Here is a 19243-nt window from a genome sequence, read left to right on the forward strand (position 1 = left end):
AGCCTGAGCGCAAAGGGGGACTTAAATAACTGTCGGGCTCATCCGCGCGGAAGTTTGTTTTTTGTTATGAAGAGCAGTTGAAAGAAGTTAGCTTTGCACCAAAACTCACTGACTTTTCTAAACAGCTGATGTATTCTTCAACCAGCGGCTGAATGAAGCGTGTGTATTAAGTTGAAGCGGACATGTCTCATATTAAAGAGTACACCGACAGACTGAAGCGTCTTTATGAGCGCTACACCGACTATGTGAGGAGAAACCCGGCGGCTACGGCTCAGCTGGAGAGCACCGTGCGGACCCTGTCCTACCTGATCGCAGGTGAGTGACACCTGAAGGGGTTTATTTTAGTAGCACTGATTTTTCATTCATAATAATATTAATATTAAATGGACCCACGCGCCCTCTCTTTGGCCTTACGATCCAACACCTTTTTTATTTTTTGCTTATTTGTGATTATTGGGTTCCCATCATCCGTCACTTCCCACTTTGGTTTCTCGGGTCTGTAGAAGTAATATCGGAATAAATGATCAGCCCCACCGGAAGCCATTTTTTCCTAGGATGTTGACGGAACGACTCCCCCCACCTACTCTGCCTCTGATTGGCTGGTGCTCGTCGCCGTCGGGGGGGGGGGGGGGGGGGGGGGGGGGGGGGGGGGGGTGTGTTAGGGTTGAGTCATTTCTTTATTTCGCGGCAGAAAGTTACACTATGGATAAATAAAAGTATATATAAATTAATAAATAAAATTATAAATAGATATGTGTGAATAAATAAATATACAAATGTGTAAATATATATGATAAATAAATATACAGATACATTTATATATTTAATGATTTATGTATTTATGGTGACAATTAAACATTAAATTACATAATTATATATTTATTCATTCATTGAAGCATTTAATTATATAATTATTTATTTGTATATGTAGTTTTGGCACTTAAAACCCTCCATAGAAAAGAACCTACGTATTTTTTATTTAAGTACTGTACTCAAGTGGAATTTCAATGGCGGGATCATTTTCCACCCACACCCAAGAGAGTTACACCCAACGTCAAATAGAAACTTAATTTTATTTTTACCATCCACCAATTTACCATCCACCAGTAAGAATGAAAATGAAACAAACTCAAAGAGAAACTGGCACAAACAAACACACAAATAAAACAGCAAGTAGAGATAAGCTCCAAAAAATGACTCGAGAACGTGTCTGTTGAGTGTACTTTATGTAGTATACATGAACAATATACAAATAATATTAAACTAAAAACAAATTAAACTAGATGCAACTAAGTCAAATTGAAAATAAAAACAACCAAATTAAAAATGTAAATGAAAAAAACAAAGTATATAAATGAAATCTGTGTACATATATATTTTTTTGAAACATCCCACCAACAAATTACAGTCTCAGTAAACTTTCTTAACTCTCTCTGGAAACATCTCCTGTCAATCATGATGTAATATTACATCAGCCCAGATGTGAAGACGACTGTTATAACCCGTTCAAGCTGAGCTGCGAGAGTTCAGCTTGATTCATGTAAACATAATGAAATATTCATCCAGGCTGTCAAAGATGATTATATCAGCATTTTATTCTCATGATGTTACACAACAAGGTCAAACTGAGGCTACGAATGAACTAAAACAAGTCTGTCATCATCAGGCACAGTGTTTCACAGCAGAGACTGTTGATGCTACTTTATACTTCCACTTCAAGTCAAGTTTATTTTACAGAGGACATTTATAAACAACAGGAGTCGACCAAAGTGCTTTACAGAAGATTATAAAATGACAGTTAAATAATTAAAACAGAACAAAATAAATCAATAAGTAAGTGTCATAGATGTATAGGGGAGTAACGGTGCCCAAAAGTCACTGTTCTGTATGTTCTCGGTTTTGGGGTCACAGTTTGATATGTTATTGGTACAGCAGAAAAAAAAGATTTTGATCCTATATCTTGAAAAATATAAACATCAACAATGGCTCATTGGCCAAAACTATAACTGAAACAGTTTAGTTGCTGCAGTAGAAAAGGAAAACAACCTTTCTGTTTCTTGCAAGGAGTGTACTTTAACTACATGAAGCTCATAATACTTATGTACTTTTACTGCAATACTTTAACTACATCAAGCTCATAATACTTATGTGCTTTTACTGCAATACTTGAACTACATCAAGCTCATAATACTTATGTACTTTTACTGCAATACTTGAACTACATCAAGCTCATAATACTTATGTACTTTTACTGCAACACTTTAACTACATCAAGCTCATAATACTTATGTACTTTTACTGCAATACTTTAACTACATCAAGCTCATAATACTTATGTACTTTTACTGCAATACTTTAACTACATCAAGCTCATAATACTTATGTACTTTTACTGCAACATTTTAACTACATCAAGCTGACTGACATAATGAATTACAACGTGTCGTGACTCTTGTTTTGCAGGGCGATTTGCAGATTCCCATGAAATATCTGAACTAGGTAAGTAAAGGTCAAAGGTCAATGCAGCTGCTCAGTTCTTCTTTGCATTGACACCTGAGGAAATAATAAGAATGATTGATTAGTTCTAAAATGTTTAAAATCAGTTGATTCATTCGTTAGTTGATGGACAGAAAAATTTGCCAGCTGCAATTTTTTATAATTGATCATTAAATTTAAGTTAATGATGAAGTTGAAATTGTTTGTTTTTTTGTTTCCAGTGTACTCTGCCTCCAATCTCCTGGTGCTGTTCAATGACAGCATTCTGCGCAAAGGCCTGAGATGTGCCCTACATGTGGTGAGCACCGCTGATAGTTTATCCATAAACACACATAAAGATATAAATACTGGTTTTATAAAGGATGGTGGCTGATGGTGTTTGGATTGTGCAGGGAGATTACTCTCAGGAGTGATAATGACTGAGAGGAAGACTGAAGTGAGAGTTTTATTCTGATAAGACTTGGATCGAGATTTTTTTTGTTACCATTTCAGCAAACCATGTCTTGTAGACGTGGTTACTTTCTCTTATTTAAACAAATGCAACCAATCAAAGATATAAAAAAATGCAGTCGTTCCTTTACTCCTTGAAGAAATAAGCTGCAGCTGTAGCTTGAAGAATTAAAATAATAAGCAGTATTATAGTTTCAGTGTGGTGTGTTGTTCCCGTGCTGTAAACTGAAAGTGAAAGTGTTCACAGCGTTCCTGCTCCGTGTGTTTGTTCAGTCTCTCTCTCAGCAGAGGCTCCTCACCTGGCTGTCTGTGTTGGAGTACGTGGAGGTTTTCCTGGAGATGGGAGCCTGTAAGCTGTGGGGTGAAGTCGGCCGCTGGATCGTCATCGGACTCATTCAGATCTTTAAGTACGGCTTCATCCTCCTCCTGTGACTTTTCAGCCACACTAACGTTGTGGCGTTGTGGGGATGTGGGGATGTGGGGATGTGGGTCGGTCCAACACTTTAGTCCAGAATAAACTTCTCTTTATTTAATATTATCACATGTTTCCCTCCTGATGAATTCTAGTAACTGACTTTTCATCAAACATCATCAACAGGTCAAAACTGCTCTAATACTTTGGTTTATGAGAAAAACTGGATACTGTTTTACATGATGGTGCAACATTCATGCCTATGAAAGCTGCTCACTGGACAGATACACAGAAAAAGTCTCCACAGAAGCCTGTTTTTGCCCGTATATATGAATTTTATAAAATATTTTGTTGATATGGCTCCTCTAGAGCTCAGAGAGTCATCTCAGATCGTTTGTACTTACTTAGTCAGGCCTTTTTATTCCCTAAAGGAACATCGATGAAAACCCTCCATCCTCTCGGCTCTTTTGCCTTTCGATGCTTTCCTCGTTTTACAGCTGCTCCTTTTTTCTAATGATTGTGTATGTGAAGAAGTGTACGGCCCACACACCACATATACCTGCACAACTAATAACACTCCCATCAGCCTCAGCTCTACTGAAGGTTTAATGCAAATAAGCAAATGTTAGCATGCTAAGATGCCAAGATGGTGAACCTGCTAAACATCAGCATGTTAGCAATGTCGTTGAGATATTGGCATGTAGCTCTATGTACAACCTCACAGAGCTGCTAGCATGACTGTACACACTTAAAACAACCATTTATTTAATTTTTCAAACTTATGTTATTTAAAATTAAAAACAATCTGACTGGTTTTAGATTGACATGTTCAACTCTCACATATGAGTGTAATGTTCAGGTGTCCACATACTTTTGGCCATGTAGTGTATGAGTCTGGGTGGGAGAGCAGCTGTAGAGGGGAGGTGTTTTTTTACTGTGTAATAACGTGTTGAAGTAATATGAATAATATAATAAACAGAAGAAGAAGAAATCTCAGACGCTCTCCGTCTTCTGACCTGATTCTCTTCTCGCTCTGATCAACAGGGCCATTTTTCGCATCGTGCTTCTTCTGTGGTACAAATCCGGCATCCAGACTTCACCTCCCATAATCCCCCTGGACAGAGGTGCAGACTTCGGCGGTGAAGGTCAGTGATTGGCTCTTTTCTCTCACCATCTTCCTGTCAGAGAACAGACTAAAATGTTTGTCCTTGATCTTCGATTAGAAATAAATTTTCCTTCTTTTTCATCAATAACAGCAGGAAATACTGGCCAGAAAGAATTTAAATTTTTTAGATCTTTGTTTTTGTTTCTTAGTTTCTAGTTTCTCCCGACAATCAAACCATTAATCTGGCTTTAAACTCCAGAAAAATACAAAATCCCCGCTCTCACTTTGTGCACTGAGCAGGTGATATGTGAAGCAGATGTTTATTCTCTTTTCTCCACAGATGAAGGTAACGAGGAGCAGCAAGACGACACGTGCTTCGTGGGTCAGAGGTCAGGACGAGTCGTCAGGCCGCTGGGCAGCGGTAAGACCAGTTTTTTCATTTTTTCATTCTTTTTTTTTTTTCGTTTGTTGTAGCTGATTAAAATTGAAATTTAAGAAGCTTCGCAGTGAAAATTAGAGCTTATTAAGCATCTGTGAGACTGAGCTGCAACACGGAAATATCTGATTTCTGATAAAACAAAAGCCCACTTACAAGAAAGCTTGTTTACCAGAGAGGAAAGGAAAAACTCCCTTGATGCAGGTTGCAGCCAGGTCACATGTTCAGTAAGCTGTTACATTCAGTTTCATGTTTACCACACGTCCTTTCACTCCTTTAAAGAATAAAACATTTCCCTTCCTGCCTGAATCCTGTATCCGTTTCTTAAATAACATTGTGATTGAAGTGAAGCATTATTGCTTAATAACAACCAAACATAAACTTTTACACATTTAAAGGTTCAATCTATTCAATGTTACACCTCTACCCATCTGCTACTTCATATAAAACATAAAAGGCATCAAGACAAAATGTAACAGAAACACAAGACATTATAAAAAGACACATTTAAATACATTAAAAGGAGTTAAATGGTGTGGTAGTAGCTGAAATGTCACACAGGTCATTGAAGGACAAGAGAAGGACACAGAACAAAGGTTATACTGTACAAACATATTTACAGTTAAGTCATAATCTCTACAAACATCCATCCTCCAGCTTCCTGCTTGTTCATTCACTTCCTGTCATTCAGTAATCTCCATGGCTACAAGCAGCAGATAAGCGTGCAGGATGTTTTCTGCAAATGCTTTTTATAAAACACACAGTCGTTTAAAAAAAGTACATCATGCTCTTTAAATAAATACACTTCTACACCAGTTTAATGATCATCAAAGTGATTCATACAATCATTTCTCCAACAATAGAAAATAAAAAATAAGCTAAAATAGATTAAGACGGAGACAAAAACAGTGCAAGATATCAATCAAACACCTCAAATGCAAACAGAAAAGTCTTCAGCTGTGATTTTAAAGAGCTGCAGTTTGTTTCTTAATATGTGAAGCATAAAAATCCTGCAGACCAGGGTGCTTTCAGTAAATCACCAAAGTACATAAATACACGTCATAAACCGGCTCGATGAGAGGGACAAAGAGGGGAAGCAAGTCAAGTTCAGATGCCAATTATTGATTTTATTGTAAACTAAAACAAACAGGCGTGAGGCGTGGAGAGTAACTGCATCAGTTGTGAATATAATGTGCGGATGAGAGAGATGTGGATCCAAGGAGAGAGAGAGAGAGAGAGAGAGAGAGAGAGAGAGAGCGAGCGATGTCCCGGCATGACCCTTAACAACCCTCCCTGGCCGCCAGCTACTGCAGGAAGTGACCAGTTAAACCACAGCAGGCAGGAGGGGAGACGTCATAACATACAGCAAATAAAGTATTTACTTTTACTTTGAAATTATCACATTAAATATAATAAAAACAAAGCAGAAAACAGTAGATGTGTTCTGTGACCTTCAGTCTTTGGTTTAAACACAATAACACATTGTTTCTGCCAAAGTTAAAACAGTTTAGTTGTTTGACAGACATCAGAGCTTTTTCTTTCAGTTTTGAAGTAGTTTCTTGGAAAAAGGTGACGTCACATATTTACATTAACCAATCAGAGATGAATCAGAATCTGATGACATTTGCGGGGCTGCTTGCACATGTCACCAGATGTTTTAAAACAATAACTAAGGATGTTTTTTTCTAAACTTAAAAGCAGTTATAATATTTTTGTTATATTCATAATTTTAGCCTTTCTGAATTCATTGTTTTCTGGTGTTTAACAGCCACAGAAAAACACACTGATCACCTCCAAACAGCAGACATACAGAGTAAGAGACCAGCTGGTGAATAAAACGCTTTTATCCAAAGAATTAGAGACTCAAAACAGCCTTGATGTAAATTCTCAAGTATCTGACAAGGTCCAAGTGCAATGAGAAGAATGCTACACAGAAAGGCTTTTTGTTGTTGTTGTTGTTGTTGTTTTAAGTAAAGGAACAAATGACACACAGTACACATGTGCATAAGAAATAACATTAACAACAAGTAAAGTATTGCATCAATCAACAAAGTGGTAAAAAGTTAAAGGGACTCAAGTGTTGGTGAAGCTAAAGATAAGTTACTTAAAGCCAAAACATAAATAAAATGAGTGAATATTTGTCTCAATAAGACTTTATAAGATAATAATGTCGTTGTGTTTACAGCTTGTTTCTGCTGCCACCAAGTGGTTAAAAATCAGTCAATGCAGGTTTTAAATTATTATTAAAATTGCACTCAGAGTAGAAAAAAGTTTCACACTCTTTGCTGTTTATGTTCCTTTTTCACAGGTAATATTTTGACTTGTGACAGTAGGAAATAACAGGTGTAAATAATGACACCAGTGATGGTGTTGTACTCGCTGGCTGACTGGAACCGAGCTGTCATTAATGTTGTTGGTAACATCTGCACCTAGTAAACATGTAAAAACGTCTGCTCTGAAAAGGGCTTATTAGAAATAAAAAAGTTTAACTATTCCAGCTGTTTTTTGGGTTTTAATTATATTGCAGCCAGTCAGGAAAAGCAGCCAAACACCAGAGCAGAACTTGATCTTTGCACCGTGTTTATTTTGGATGTTTTGAGCTGCAAAAAGTTCAACAACCTGATAAAACGACTTTATTTGTCCTCAAGGAGCCAATTGATTTAACACAAGATAAAAACACAAAGCACATGAACACAAGATATAAATGAATAAATGAATACAACTAATTCAAACTATGTAAAACAAACGGTTTTAATATAAATATGTAAATAATGTAAAATCTTGAGGTGTCGACAATCCTGAAAAGATTTGTGCGCTGAAGTTTTCCTCTCAGAGTTCAGATAGCGGAGGAGATCCAGGATGATCGTCCATGTCAGACTCTGTATTATCTGTCACTGTGGTAAACTTCTCCACTTCTTCTTCTTCTCTCCGTCTCCTCTCTCTCTCTCTCTGTGTGACGCTGCTGCAGCTCCCTCCCTGCAGGCGCGGCTGTGGGGAGCACCGAGTCAGAGGAAGAGGAGAAACAGCTTAAAGGAAGAGAAGCTCCACAGCAAACCAACACAGCTGGGGCTCCAGGAGACCATCGCAGAGTCTGTGTACATCGGACGGCCACTTGTTCACCGTATCCTTCCATCATAGTCACACCAGTATATCGATGGCAGAGGAGCAAAACCTCCTGACTGAAAAATGCACTTTTTCTTGCTGAATGCTATTTGTTAAGGATCAACAATACATAATACACTGTTTTTAGACTATATTACTATATTATGTGGTATTGTTTATGGTATGTTTGTATGGTTATTACGGTATTGTTAACACATAATATAGTAATATAGTCCAAAAACATTGTATTATGTATTGGGTATCCTTAACAAATAGCATTCTGCAAGAAAACAACAAGTTTTTTTTTTTTTTAGTTTTCTCAAAAAAGTGCATTTCTCAGACAGGAAGTTTTGCTCTTCGGCCATCGATATCCGGTTTATTATTACATAAACTAGAAAGCACCTCTGCTCATGTTTACACAATCCTCTAAATGTGTTATTTTAATAATAGAAAATATATAGAAGTTTAAAATCAGCATCTGGTTCAGACGAAAAAAAATGTTTCCATGTTTAAACATCAAAACTCAGCCGATGGATTTCCACTAAATTTCACCAAAGATCTTTAAAGTTTTTTATGGTATTTTGCCACCTAACAAATAAACAGACAAAGCAACAGAGGAGAGTTACAGCTGATAGCTTTCTTCTCAGAAGTGAAGAAAATCCAGGAAGACGGAGATTAAAGCAATCATCAGGTCAAAATGTCAAATTATTCCAAGAATTTAGTTTGACATTCTCACCAGCGCTGTGTGTTTACTGCCAATTAGCGAATTAATTATACATTATAGCTGCCAAACAACAACATGCCAACATTATTAATACCGTGAGCACGTTGATGTGACATTTAACTCAAGTGCAGCTGTGACTCTGTTTACATGGAATCTGGTATCTGATCAACCAGAACAGTAAAGTCATAACATCTCATTTACTAATAAACACTACATGATATTTATTAAACGAGGGTTTATGAGACTTTAAATCTCAGAATTAGAATCAAGTTTTATTGGCTGAATATGTTTCCGCCTACAAGGAATTTGACTCTGGTTTCAATGTGCTTAAACAAAACATTTGTTTAAAAAGATACACAAGGACGACAAAGCTAAGAAAGGTAATTGAACATAAAAATATATCACTGTTATGTGCAAGCAAGTGGATGAAAAAATAGAAACATAAATATAGAAAGAAGAAGTGGACAATGTTAATGAACAGATGAGACTCTGTAAACTGTGATCAGGATACAAATAGTGCAAATATGTGTAAAAGTGCTGAAATAAGAATTTAGTGGGTAAAAAGTGCTGAGTTACTTAATATATATACAGTAGGTGGTTATATACAGTATAAACAGCCTGCTAATATATACAGTAATGAATGATATGTCTACATCTTTTAAACTAAAATGAATATATATACATTTTAATTGATCCTATTTTATTATTGCTACTTATTTATATTGTAAATCTTTATGATGTGTTTGCTTTTATGCCTGAATTGTGCTATAAAATACAGTTTATTATCATCATCATTGGTTTTTATCACCACCTGTTTAGGTGGAACCGCACTGAATGAGGTTTGTGTGCATTAATAATGTTGAACTCTAGATGGCAAACTGTTCCCGGCTGGGGCTTTGTGTTGCTACGTCTGTTAAATGGATTCTTTCTTGTGTGCTGTTTGAGTGGCGAGAGGAAAATGTGCAACAGCCCTACAAAAAAAAAAAAAAAGAGATGCTCTTGTTCACTTTTCTGCAACCAAATCCCTTAAAAATGAAGCTATGACCTTCTGAATGTCATATGATGTCATGCAAACATTTTCAGAGAGATATTTAAAACCTTAAAAACATAAAACGACAAGTTACAACTCGGAGGTGATTCTTTTTGTTGTTTTTTTTTTTTTTTTCTTAGATCTCTTTAGTTTTTTATTGTGCTGCAGTTCTACAGTCAGTCTGCTGAAAACTTTTCTGTTAGACGGTTTTTTATCCTGATCAGAAACCTTCGTGGCTGCAGTGTTCTGCCTCGGACTGTGTGGGAAACAGTCCTGGAAGCCGTGGCTCGTCTCTGGACTCCTTGAACTCTCCAGGTAATATTCTTCTCTCAGTTCATTGAAACGATAAATTAGATTTAAAAAGCCATGTCTGATCATCTCTCGATAACAGAAAATGAAGGATAGTAATTATTATTACTTATATAGCAAAGAAATGTGTTTAGTTCTCACAAATTTTTTACCATTTTTGAAGATTTGGAAAACTTTCAGTTGTGAGGATTATTAGATTTATCTAATCTTTGTCTCAAAACAACAGTCAGGTCTGTTCTTTATGGTTTTGTTCTCTTTATGAGACAACATAATGTCATTTTTGCTTCCATATTTTTCCTCATTATAGTAATTTATTGTTTCTAGTTTATTGTAATCTGAGTGTTTCTGTTCAGGAACTTTGTGGAAATATTGGCCACATGTATATCGCCTTCTTTGTGTCTCCAGAGTTAGAGCAGTAGTAGTTCATTTATTGTTGTTGTATTTTTTTATTAATTGTTAATTTTTAACTTGCGCTCCTACACATAAGTTTTGATTTATTTGTGTGTGGATGCTGGGATCTGTTCTGATGATTTGATATCTCTGGAAGATGAAATATGTTCTATTCATACATAAACAAAAAGAGAATAAGTTATAAATTACAAATTTATGTTTAAAAATTAAAAGATAAAAGACAGATTTTGGAAGAAAATGAAAGTAATTCATTAATTTTGTGTCAGGTAGGTGTTTTCTTAGACAGAAGAAGATTTAATTTAATAAACCTTTTCACAACATTTCTTACATTTTCCAAATCAACCAAACACATCATAGAAGATTTAACAGCAGTGTTAAAATCACAAGCTGCTTACTTTGTGTTGAGGTATTCACCCGAGGCGAAATGTCAGCGCTCATTCAAGATCTCGTTTAAGTTGTTTGTGAAGAATCTGAGTCATCCAGGTCATGGTGATCCACCGAGGGTTGAATCGAGGACTTCTCGGTTGTAAATACTTGAAGATGTTTCGCTTCTCGTCCAACAGGCTTCTTCAGTTCTGACCGACGTCCAGGTGTTTAACCTCTGTGGGGTCATTATCAAGGTCATTGGTAGTTGGTTCGTTAGTGCTCCTGGCTGTTAAAGTAGTTGGAGTCATCTGAGGCCAAGTGTAAACGACAGTCGTTGGAGTTGTCCCGTGTGGCCAAATGTGAATGGTTGGGGGATTGTAGTTGGGGCATAAGTGGTGTCGTAGACCTCCTCCTCCTCCTCTTTTGTTGAGGGAGGGTTTCTCTACTTTGACATAGACGGCCTCCTTCACTCCTCTTCAAACCATCTGTCCTCCTTGTCACAAATATGTTTGTGTTGTCCTCAAAATATCCGATGTTACAGTAAAATATCTGCTAGTAGAAACTACAGCAACTTGTTATGGTTGTGGCAGTACTTGGCTATGGTTAAGGAAAGATTGTGGTCTTGGTTTAATACAGAAGAAAGTCTAAGAAAGATCTCGTTTAAGTTGTTTGTGAAGAATCTGAGTCATCCAGGTCAAGGTGATCCACCGAAGGTTGAATCGAGGGCATCTGGACTTCTCGGTTGTAAATACTTGAAGATGTTTCGCTTCTCGTCCAACAGGCTTCTTCAGTTCTGACCGACTGGTGGGAGGTCCAAGTGTTTAACCTCTGTGGGGTCATTATCAAGGTCATTGGTAGTTGGTTCGTTAGTGCTCCTGGCTGTTAAAGTAGTTGGAGTCATCTGAGGCCAAGTGTAAACGACAGTCGTTGGAGTTGTCCCGTGTGGCCAGATGTGAATGGTTGGGGGATTGTAGTTGGGGGTATAAGTGGTGTCGTAGACCTCCTCCTCCTCCTCTTTTGTTGAGGGAGGGTTTCTCTACTTTGACATAGACGGCCTCCTTCACTCCTCTTCAAACCATCTGTCCTCCTTGTCACAAATATGTTTGTGTTGTCCTCAAAATATCCGATGTTACAGTAAAATATCTGCTAGTAGAAACTACAGCAACTTGTTATGGTTGTGGCAGTACTTGGCTATGGTTAAGGAAAGATTGTGGTCTTGGTTTAATACAGAAGAAAGTCTAAGAAAGATCTCGTTTAAGTTGTTTGTGAAGAATCTGAGTCATCCAGGTCAAGGTGATCCACCGAAGGTTGAATCGAGGGCATCTGGACTTCTCGGTTGTAAATACTTGAAGATGTTTCGCTTCTCGTCCAACAGGATTCTTCAGTTCTGACCGACTGGTGGGAGGTCCAGGTGTTTAACCTCTGTGGGGTCATTATCAAGGTCATTGGTAGTTGGTTCGTTAGTGCTCCTGGCTGTTAAAGTAGTTGGAGTCATCTGAGGCCAAGTGCAAACGACAGTCGTTGGAGTTGTCCCGTGTGGCCAGATGTGAATGGTTGGGGGATTGTAGTTGGGGCATAAGTGGTGTCGTAGACCTCCTCCTCCTCCTCTTTTGTTGAGGGAGGGTTTCTCTACTTTGACATAGACGGCCTCCTTCACTCCTCTTCAAACCATCTGTCCTCCTTGTCACAAATATGTTTGTGTTGTCCTCAAAATATCTGATGTTGCAGTAAAATATCTGCTATTAGAAACTACAGCAACTTGTTATGGTTGTGGCAGTACTTGGCTATGGTTAAGGAAAGATTGTGGTCTTGGTTTAATACAGAAGAAAGTCTAAGAAAGTCAACATAATTGGTGAAGCATTTTTATGGAATTATGCATAATATGTCCAAGGAGGTTTGAATCGAGGGCAACTGGACTTCTTGGTTGTAGATACTTGAAGACGTTTCGCCTCTCATCCAAAGAGCTTCTTCAGTTCTGACTGACTGGTGAGAGGTCCAGGTGTTTAACTCCTGTGGGGTCGATATCAAGGTCTTTGATACTTGGTTCGTTAGTGCTCCTGGCTGTTCTAACGACAGTTGTTAAAGTCGTTGTAGTTGTCACATGAGGCCAAATGTGAATGGTTGCTAAGTTGGGGGATAAGTGGAGTCGTAGGCCTCCTCTTCTGATGAGGGAAGGTTTCTCTACTTTGACGTAGATGGCCTCCTACACTCTTCTTCAAACCATCTGTCCACCCCGTCCAAAATATGTCAGTCTTGTCCTTGAAAGAGAGTTCCTTATTTTTCAGGTGCAGGTAAACTGCTGAGTCTTGACCCAAGTTGAGCCATGCATTAGTTTAATGGTTGTTTCGTTTCTCCGATATAAGAGTCTGTGCATTCCTCTCTGCGTTGGACTACATACACTAGATTGCTTTCCTTATTTTTGGGTATGCGGTCTTTCAGGTGGACTAGTTTCTGTGTCAGTGTGTTAGTGGGTTTGAGAAACACAGGCTGAGTTTTTCAGATACTCCAGACACGTATGGAATGACGACGCTGTTGCGTGTTGGTGTTCTTCTTGGATCTTGTGGCTGTTTTCACAAAGGCCCAGTCAGAGTATCCGCAAGCTTTAAGCGCCTCCTTCAGGGTGTTTGTGCTCCTTCTCTTGGACCTGGACACCTGTTGTACATTCATCAGCTTGGCGGTGCAGGACTCTGATAACTCCTAGTTTATGCTCCAGTGGGTTGTGAGAGTCAAAGAGTAAATACTGGTCTGTGTGTGTTTGGGGCTTTGAGGCTCCTGTCCTCTTTCTTACCTTCTGCACCCTTACACCACTAGTGGAGCTCTTAGATCCTCCACTCATGGCTTTCTAAGTGAACCTCGTACACATTTTAAGACCCGGGGGGATCGTGCCTTCCAGTCAGCAGCCCCTAAGCTCTGGAAGAGTCTTCCAACAAGCTTAAGGTCCTTGGATAATGTAGACTCCTTTAAAAAGCAGCTAAGAACCCATTTGTTCAGACAGGCAGTTGGGTAATATGTGATATTTTATATCTTAATTTGTCCATTTTATCTGCTCTCCTTGTATATTTTATCTGGTGTCTTTGCTTTTTTATTTATTCTGATTTTATTTTATTTTATTTTTATTTCACTTAATTTAATTTAATTTAATTTAATTTAATTTAATTTAATTTAATTTAATTTTATTTTATTTTATTTTATTTTATTTTATTTTTATTTCACTTAATTTAATTTAATTTAATTTAATTTAATTTAATTTTATTTTATTTTATTTTATTTTATTTTATTTTTATTTCACTTAATTTTATTTTATTTTATTTCTTTGACTGTGAAGCACTTTGTAACTTGCTTTCTTGCTCTTGAGTGTATCTTTAATGTGTTCTGTGAAGGTTTTCACTTCCTGGGTTTTAATTTTGACCCACGTGTGTCGTCCTCATATCTAAACTAGTGGCTCGGTGCTGGTTCTCTGGAGGAGTTCAGGGTTCTGCTTCTTCCATATAGAGGTTTGCCACAATGGGAGATACTGGTTAGACCATGGCACAGTCATGCTTTGGTCTGTAAAATCCCCCGTTGCACTGGAAATAGGAGTTTTGTCGTGTAGCAGTGGTTTTGAGGTCACATCATAGGTCAATGTGGTCTCATCCGGGTCCAGTTTCAGTCCTGGAACCTTGCTCACAGAGTCCACGGAGTTTTGAATGTGATGAGGAGTGTTACTGGGATGTTAGATACATGTCTGGCAGTGTTGTGAGTAACTGTTGTAAACCTGTACATGCATCAGATGTTTGTTTTTAAGATTTCTATCAGACTTGAACAAGTGAACGTTGAGAGACCATGAAAACCTGAAGCACAGATAAGACGTATCACCGGAGGATCTCCTTCTCCTCTTTTGTGCTTCTGCAGAAACATTTTAACAGTTAAAAAAGAAAGCGTCTTACGATGAAGTGAAATGATGTTTGTCTGTTTTCCTGCAGCTTCGCGGTGCTCAGTGATAAAAAATTTCAAAATCGATGGGAGAGAGCAGAGATGAGGAGGAGAACTTTTCTTCTGCTGTACTACCTTCTTCGCTCACCTTTCTACGACAGATACTCTGAGTAAGTATCTGTGGAATAATTAATAATAACTATTACTGCAACTGACCAGAGACTTTAGCAAAGACTTTATCAAAACTACCACTTCTGTGTTTATCAGAGAGACGCTGGTTATCATTAATAATAATTAGTCAATTATAATTTCAGTTAATTAATTATTTAGTCAGAAAATTGTGGAGAAAAGCTCATAAAAGTGATGTTTTCAACTAGCTTGTTGGTTTTATTTTATTTAAGTTTTGCTTTAAAAATGACGTAAACAATTAAAATATTATCAAAATTGTTTGGTGATTTAATTTTATGTTGATCGATCAGCAAATCTTTTCAGCCCAACATGAAATACATCACTCTGTTTTTCAAGAATTAATGCTTTTATAAATATTTTTAATAAACGCTCAGTCGTTGGAAGTTAAATTGTGATTGTGTTTTGTTCATCTGCAGGGAAAAGATTCTCTTCCTGCTCAGACTTCTGGCTGATCACGTTCCAGGAATCGGCCTCGTTGCACGTAAGTATCCACGTCTGCTTCATGATGTTGAGATCCAGATTTGAGCTTTTTAAAGCCGCTGACAAAGATGGTTTCTCTATAACATTAAATATGTATTACACACTCCTAATAACTACGACAACAACACACCTAAACTCAGTGTATCTGCTTCATCAGGACCGTGTGGGTGTTGCTTGATCATATCTAATCAACGGTAGTCTGGAAACATAAGAAAACAAACCTGCAGCTGTTATCAGATTTAGACTCAAACATCGTTAATCCTGTTTGGTGCGCAGACGTATGTGATGACACCTTCTTTACAACTCAGCGCTGCTCATTTCAAACCAGTGAGAAGAGCAAGAAAGACACACAAAAAAGAAATCTCTCATGAAATACGGTCTGAACTTTGGCTGAAAGGATCCCATCACTCACAGTGAGGCCTTTAAAGGAATAAAATGTGTTTTATTCTTTCTTTTGGACGTCAAAGTAGCTGTAATAGATGTTGGAGGCAGAAAAGGTGTCGACTCTTTATTCTAGTAATTGTTTGAATGATTTCTTAGAATGTTTTCTTAAAATAACTGTAATTACATAATTAAACATATTCAAATTAGAAAAACAAGTTTTCTTAAAATAATTGCTTAATTTAAACCCAATTAAATATTCATTTATTATTGGAAACTTTATCCCTTATACATGTTGAATTGTATGTTTGCCAGTCGACAAATTTAACATGGTTTGAATGTCTAAGTTACACTAGCTTAGCAGTTAACTTAATTAGCTAAAAATGTGTCAATTTTCACTGTAATTAGCACCAAATTATTCCAGGAAACTTTGTTGAAAACGTTCCTTGCATAGGAAATTATTAATAAATAATTACTGATAATAAGAAAAGTTTCCAGAACTTTCACAGTAAACATGTTTTGTTGTCAGCACCATGAATTCAGAGAATAAATTCATTAAGGAATAAGGTCAGAGCGGCCATTATGTAGCGACACAGAGAGGATTCCTTCATACAAGAAGCGTGAAAACGAGTTTCTCCTCCCTGCAGAAAATAGGCCACAATGCAAAGCAGCAATAAATCAGGTTATCTCTGAGTCAGAGGCTCTTTAACACATTGTAAAATAATTCCTGCAGCTAAGTGATGTGGAACAGTCGATCTAAAGTGACACTTTTGAAAAACAGAATAACACAATCTTCAAATACTAATAGAAAATAAAACACTGTTTCTCAGTTCAATACACTCTGGAGTTTTGCTGCTTCAGCATTTCTTTAGACTTGTATTAGCGTTAGCTTATGGTGGCTAATGTTAGGAAACTTTAGATACAGTAGATACTGTTGTGTAATATTACTGAGTCAGTCTAGTCTGTCTTAAAACAAGTCAGGAGCCCTAATCAACATGAAACATGTTTTTCTTGCTGTAATCATTCCTCCTGTTCATACTGACCATTAGAAGATCCCTTCATAATGCACTTACAATGGAAGTGATGGGGGACAAAATCCACAGTCCTCCTTCTGTGCAAAAATGTATTTAAAAGTTTATCTGAAGCTAATATGAAGCTTCAGCGTCCAAATGAGTCAAATCAAGTAGATATCTTTCAATGTTACAGTCTTTTTAGTGCCAAAGTCCCTCTTTTTGTTACTATACTTCCACCTGCAGCTCAACAGGGAAACACTGTCCGAGGAAACACAAAGAGGGAATTTGATGCTAAAAAGACTGTAAATGTGTCAGATATCCACTTGATATGACTAACTCAGACTGCTGAAGCTGAATATAAGCTTCACATCAACTTTTAAATACATTTTTGCACAAAAACAAGAAGTCCAGATTTAGTCTCTCATCACTTACATTAGCACAGATCTTTTAATAATAGCCAGTATGAAGAGGAGGAATTACTACAGAGAGCAAAACCTGTTTCAATCTTCATTTGGGAACCTGACTTTTGTTTTAAGACACACTTGAACAATTGTGAACTTATCCTTTTAATTTACTCACAGCAGACTCATGCATACAAGTCTGTTTTATTAATTCATCTGTTTAACATACAACATATCAACTTTTAAATGCATTTTTGCAATAAATGACAAGCTCGCTAGTTTCAACTACTTTATATACAGTTAGCTAGTTTAGTCCAGTGGTTCCCAACCTAGGGGTCGGGCCCCTCCAAAGGGTCAGCAGATAAATCTGAGGGGTGGTGAGATGATTAATGGGAGAGGAAAGAAGAAAAAACAAAGTTCTGATACACAAATCTGTTTTCAGTTTTTGGACTTTTTCTCTAATCTTTGATTTTTGCTGAAATATTGGATCATTTGAACATTTATTGAAATGAAAGCATGTGAGAAGTTTAGAGGGAAAAATCACCATTTGGTGGAGCTGTTAACAACTCATAGACATGTGAAATGTGACCCCGACTACACACTGCTTTTTGTAAGACGTCAAAAGACAAAAAAGGTTGGAAACCACTGGTTTCATCTTTAACAATGTGTTGTATTTTAAAAGCTTGTTATATTATCCATTGTGTCAAATCTTCATCTGAAAAGTAACTAAAGCTGTCAAATAAATGTAGTGGAGTAGAAAGTACAATATAAAGTATATAATACATAAAGTAGCATCACATGGAAATACTCAAGTAAAGTATTTAGTTACTTTCCACCACTGCCGTTTATTCTCTCTAATTATAATATCTAATTATACTGTTCAGTCAAGTTTTAATAATATAATAATGGCCCAAATATAATTTATAACAGTGAGAATGAATTTAATGAACACAATCCCAACAATTTATTGGGTCACACATGCATTAATAGAAATAAAGCCAATTTCTTCTCACTTACACCAATCAATTCCAATCTGTTTTATCTAATTATTGTTTTTTATTAATCACTATTATCAGTTGGTAACACTTTAATGCTGAGTCTGATCCTGTTTGTGTTCAGGCCCTCTCATGGACTACCTCCCCTCCTGGCAGAAGATCTACTTCTACAACTGGGGATAAAAACCTGCCAGACGTCATCACAATCTTTTGACGTTTGCGAGTCAACAGAGGAAAAAAACGAACTGACAGGCCGTTACGGCGGGCCGTATCCCCCCCCCCACAGATCACATACAAGGATTTGGAGATGATCGCCACTTCCAGCCAACAGCGAACGCCTTTATATTAATATAAACTGATTTAAGATGTAAGAAATAACTATTTTGGTAACACTTTCAGCAAACTGATTCATGTATATTTTTATGGGGTCTGTCTTTTCTCTTGTCTGGTTTGAGGAAACATCTGCCGCCGTCGTGTCTACACAGTGACAGTTTATATGATTTGTGGCAGAATGTGAGTTCTGTTATTCTATAATTTCATTCCAGTCTTGCCAAGCCCCTCGTTATGTCAGCAGATAAGCTGCAGGGTGACTATAAAAAAAAAAAAAGACAAAGCTGTGAGTTGTGAACAATTCATCCACACCGGCGGGCATCCCACCTGTTGCAGAAAAGAGGCTGCGACACCAGTGGAAGCACATTAAAACATCATGAAAACTTGTGAGACAGCAAAAACAGGTTTGTGTCAGGGTGTGTATGTGTGCTGGAGTCAAAGACAAGAACATAACTGAGGTTTTCAATCTTTATTAACATACTGAATAAGTTTCTTTTTGTAGCCTACAAATAAATAGTTTTCATCCTTTCAAGTCCACACGTTTTGTTTGTTTCTTTTTTTTTTTTTTATGTGGAGGTTTTATTTATGGGTGGGACATACACAGGCATGGCCACTCTAGGAAAACAAAAAAAAAAAATATGACACTCTCTCATCTATCAGAGAAAATTATACAAACCGGTTTTCCCAGACCTCCCATCATC

General features: G+C 37.1%; 1 protein-coding gene across 1 annotated transcript; it reads left to right on the plus strand.

The window, feature by feature from the left end:
• Nucleotides 1-43: 43 nt before the first annotated feature.
• Nucleotides 44-19079, plus strand: pex16 (peroxisomal biogenesis factor 16). Its single transcript, XM_042428990.1, has 11 exons — nucleotides 44-315; nucleotides 2464-2499; nucleotides 2718-2794; nucleotides 3220-3353; nucleotides 4403-4503; nucleotides 4804-4884; nucleotides 7868-8020; nucleotides 9998-10070; nucleotides 14804-14923; nucleotides 15359-15423; nucleotides 18337-19079. The coding sequence occupies exons 1-11, from the start codon at nucleotides 183-185 to the stop codon at nucleotides 18393-18395; spliced, it is 1032 nt and encodes a 343-aa protein (XP_042284924.1). The 5' UTR covers nucleotides 44-182; the 3' UTR covers nucleotides 18396-19079.
• The last annotated feature ends 164 nt before the right edge of the window (nucleotides 19080-19243 follow it).

This window comes from Thunnus maccoyii, chromosome 1 (genome assembly GCF_910596095.1).
Source record: "Thunnus maccoyii chromosome 1, fThuMac1.1, whole genome shotgun sequence".
Lineage (NCBI taxonomy): Eukaryota > Metazoa > Chordata > Actinopteri > Scombriformes > Scombridae > Thunnus > Thunnus maccoyii.

Excerpts from the sequence above, each read along its gene's own strand:
- pex16 (XM_042428990.1), top strand. The coding sequence starts at position 183 with ATGTCTCATATTAAAGAGTACACCGACAGACTGAAGCGTCTTTATGAG. Across the intron at positions 3,354-4,402 it reads GGACTCATTCAGATCTTTAA|GGCCATTTTTCGCATCGTGC; the intron begins GTACGGCTTCAT and ends TCTGATCAACAG. Across the intron at positions 14,924-15,358 it reads TTCTACGACAGATACTCTGA|GGAAAAGATTCTCTTCCTGC; the intron begins GTAAGTATCTGT and ends GTTCATCTGCAG.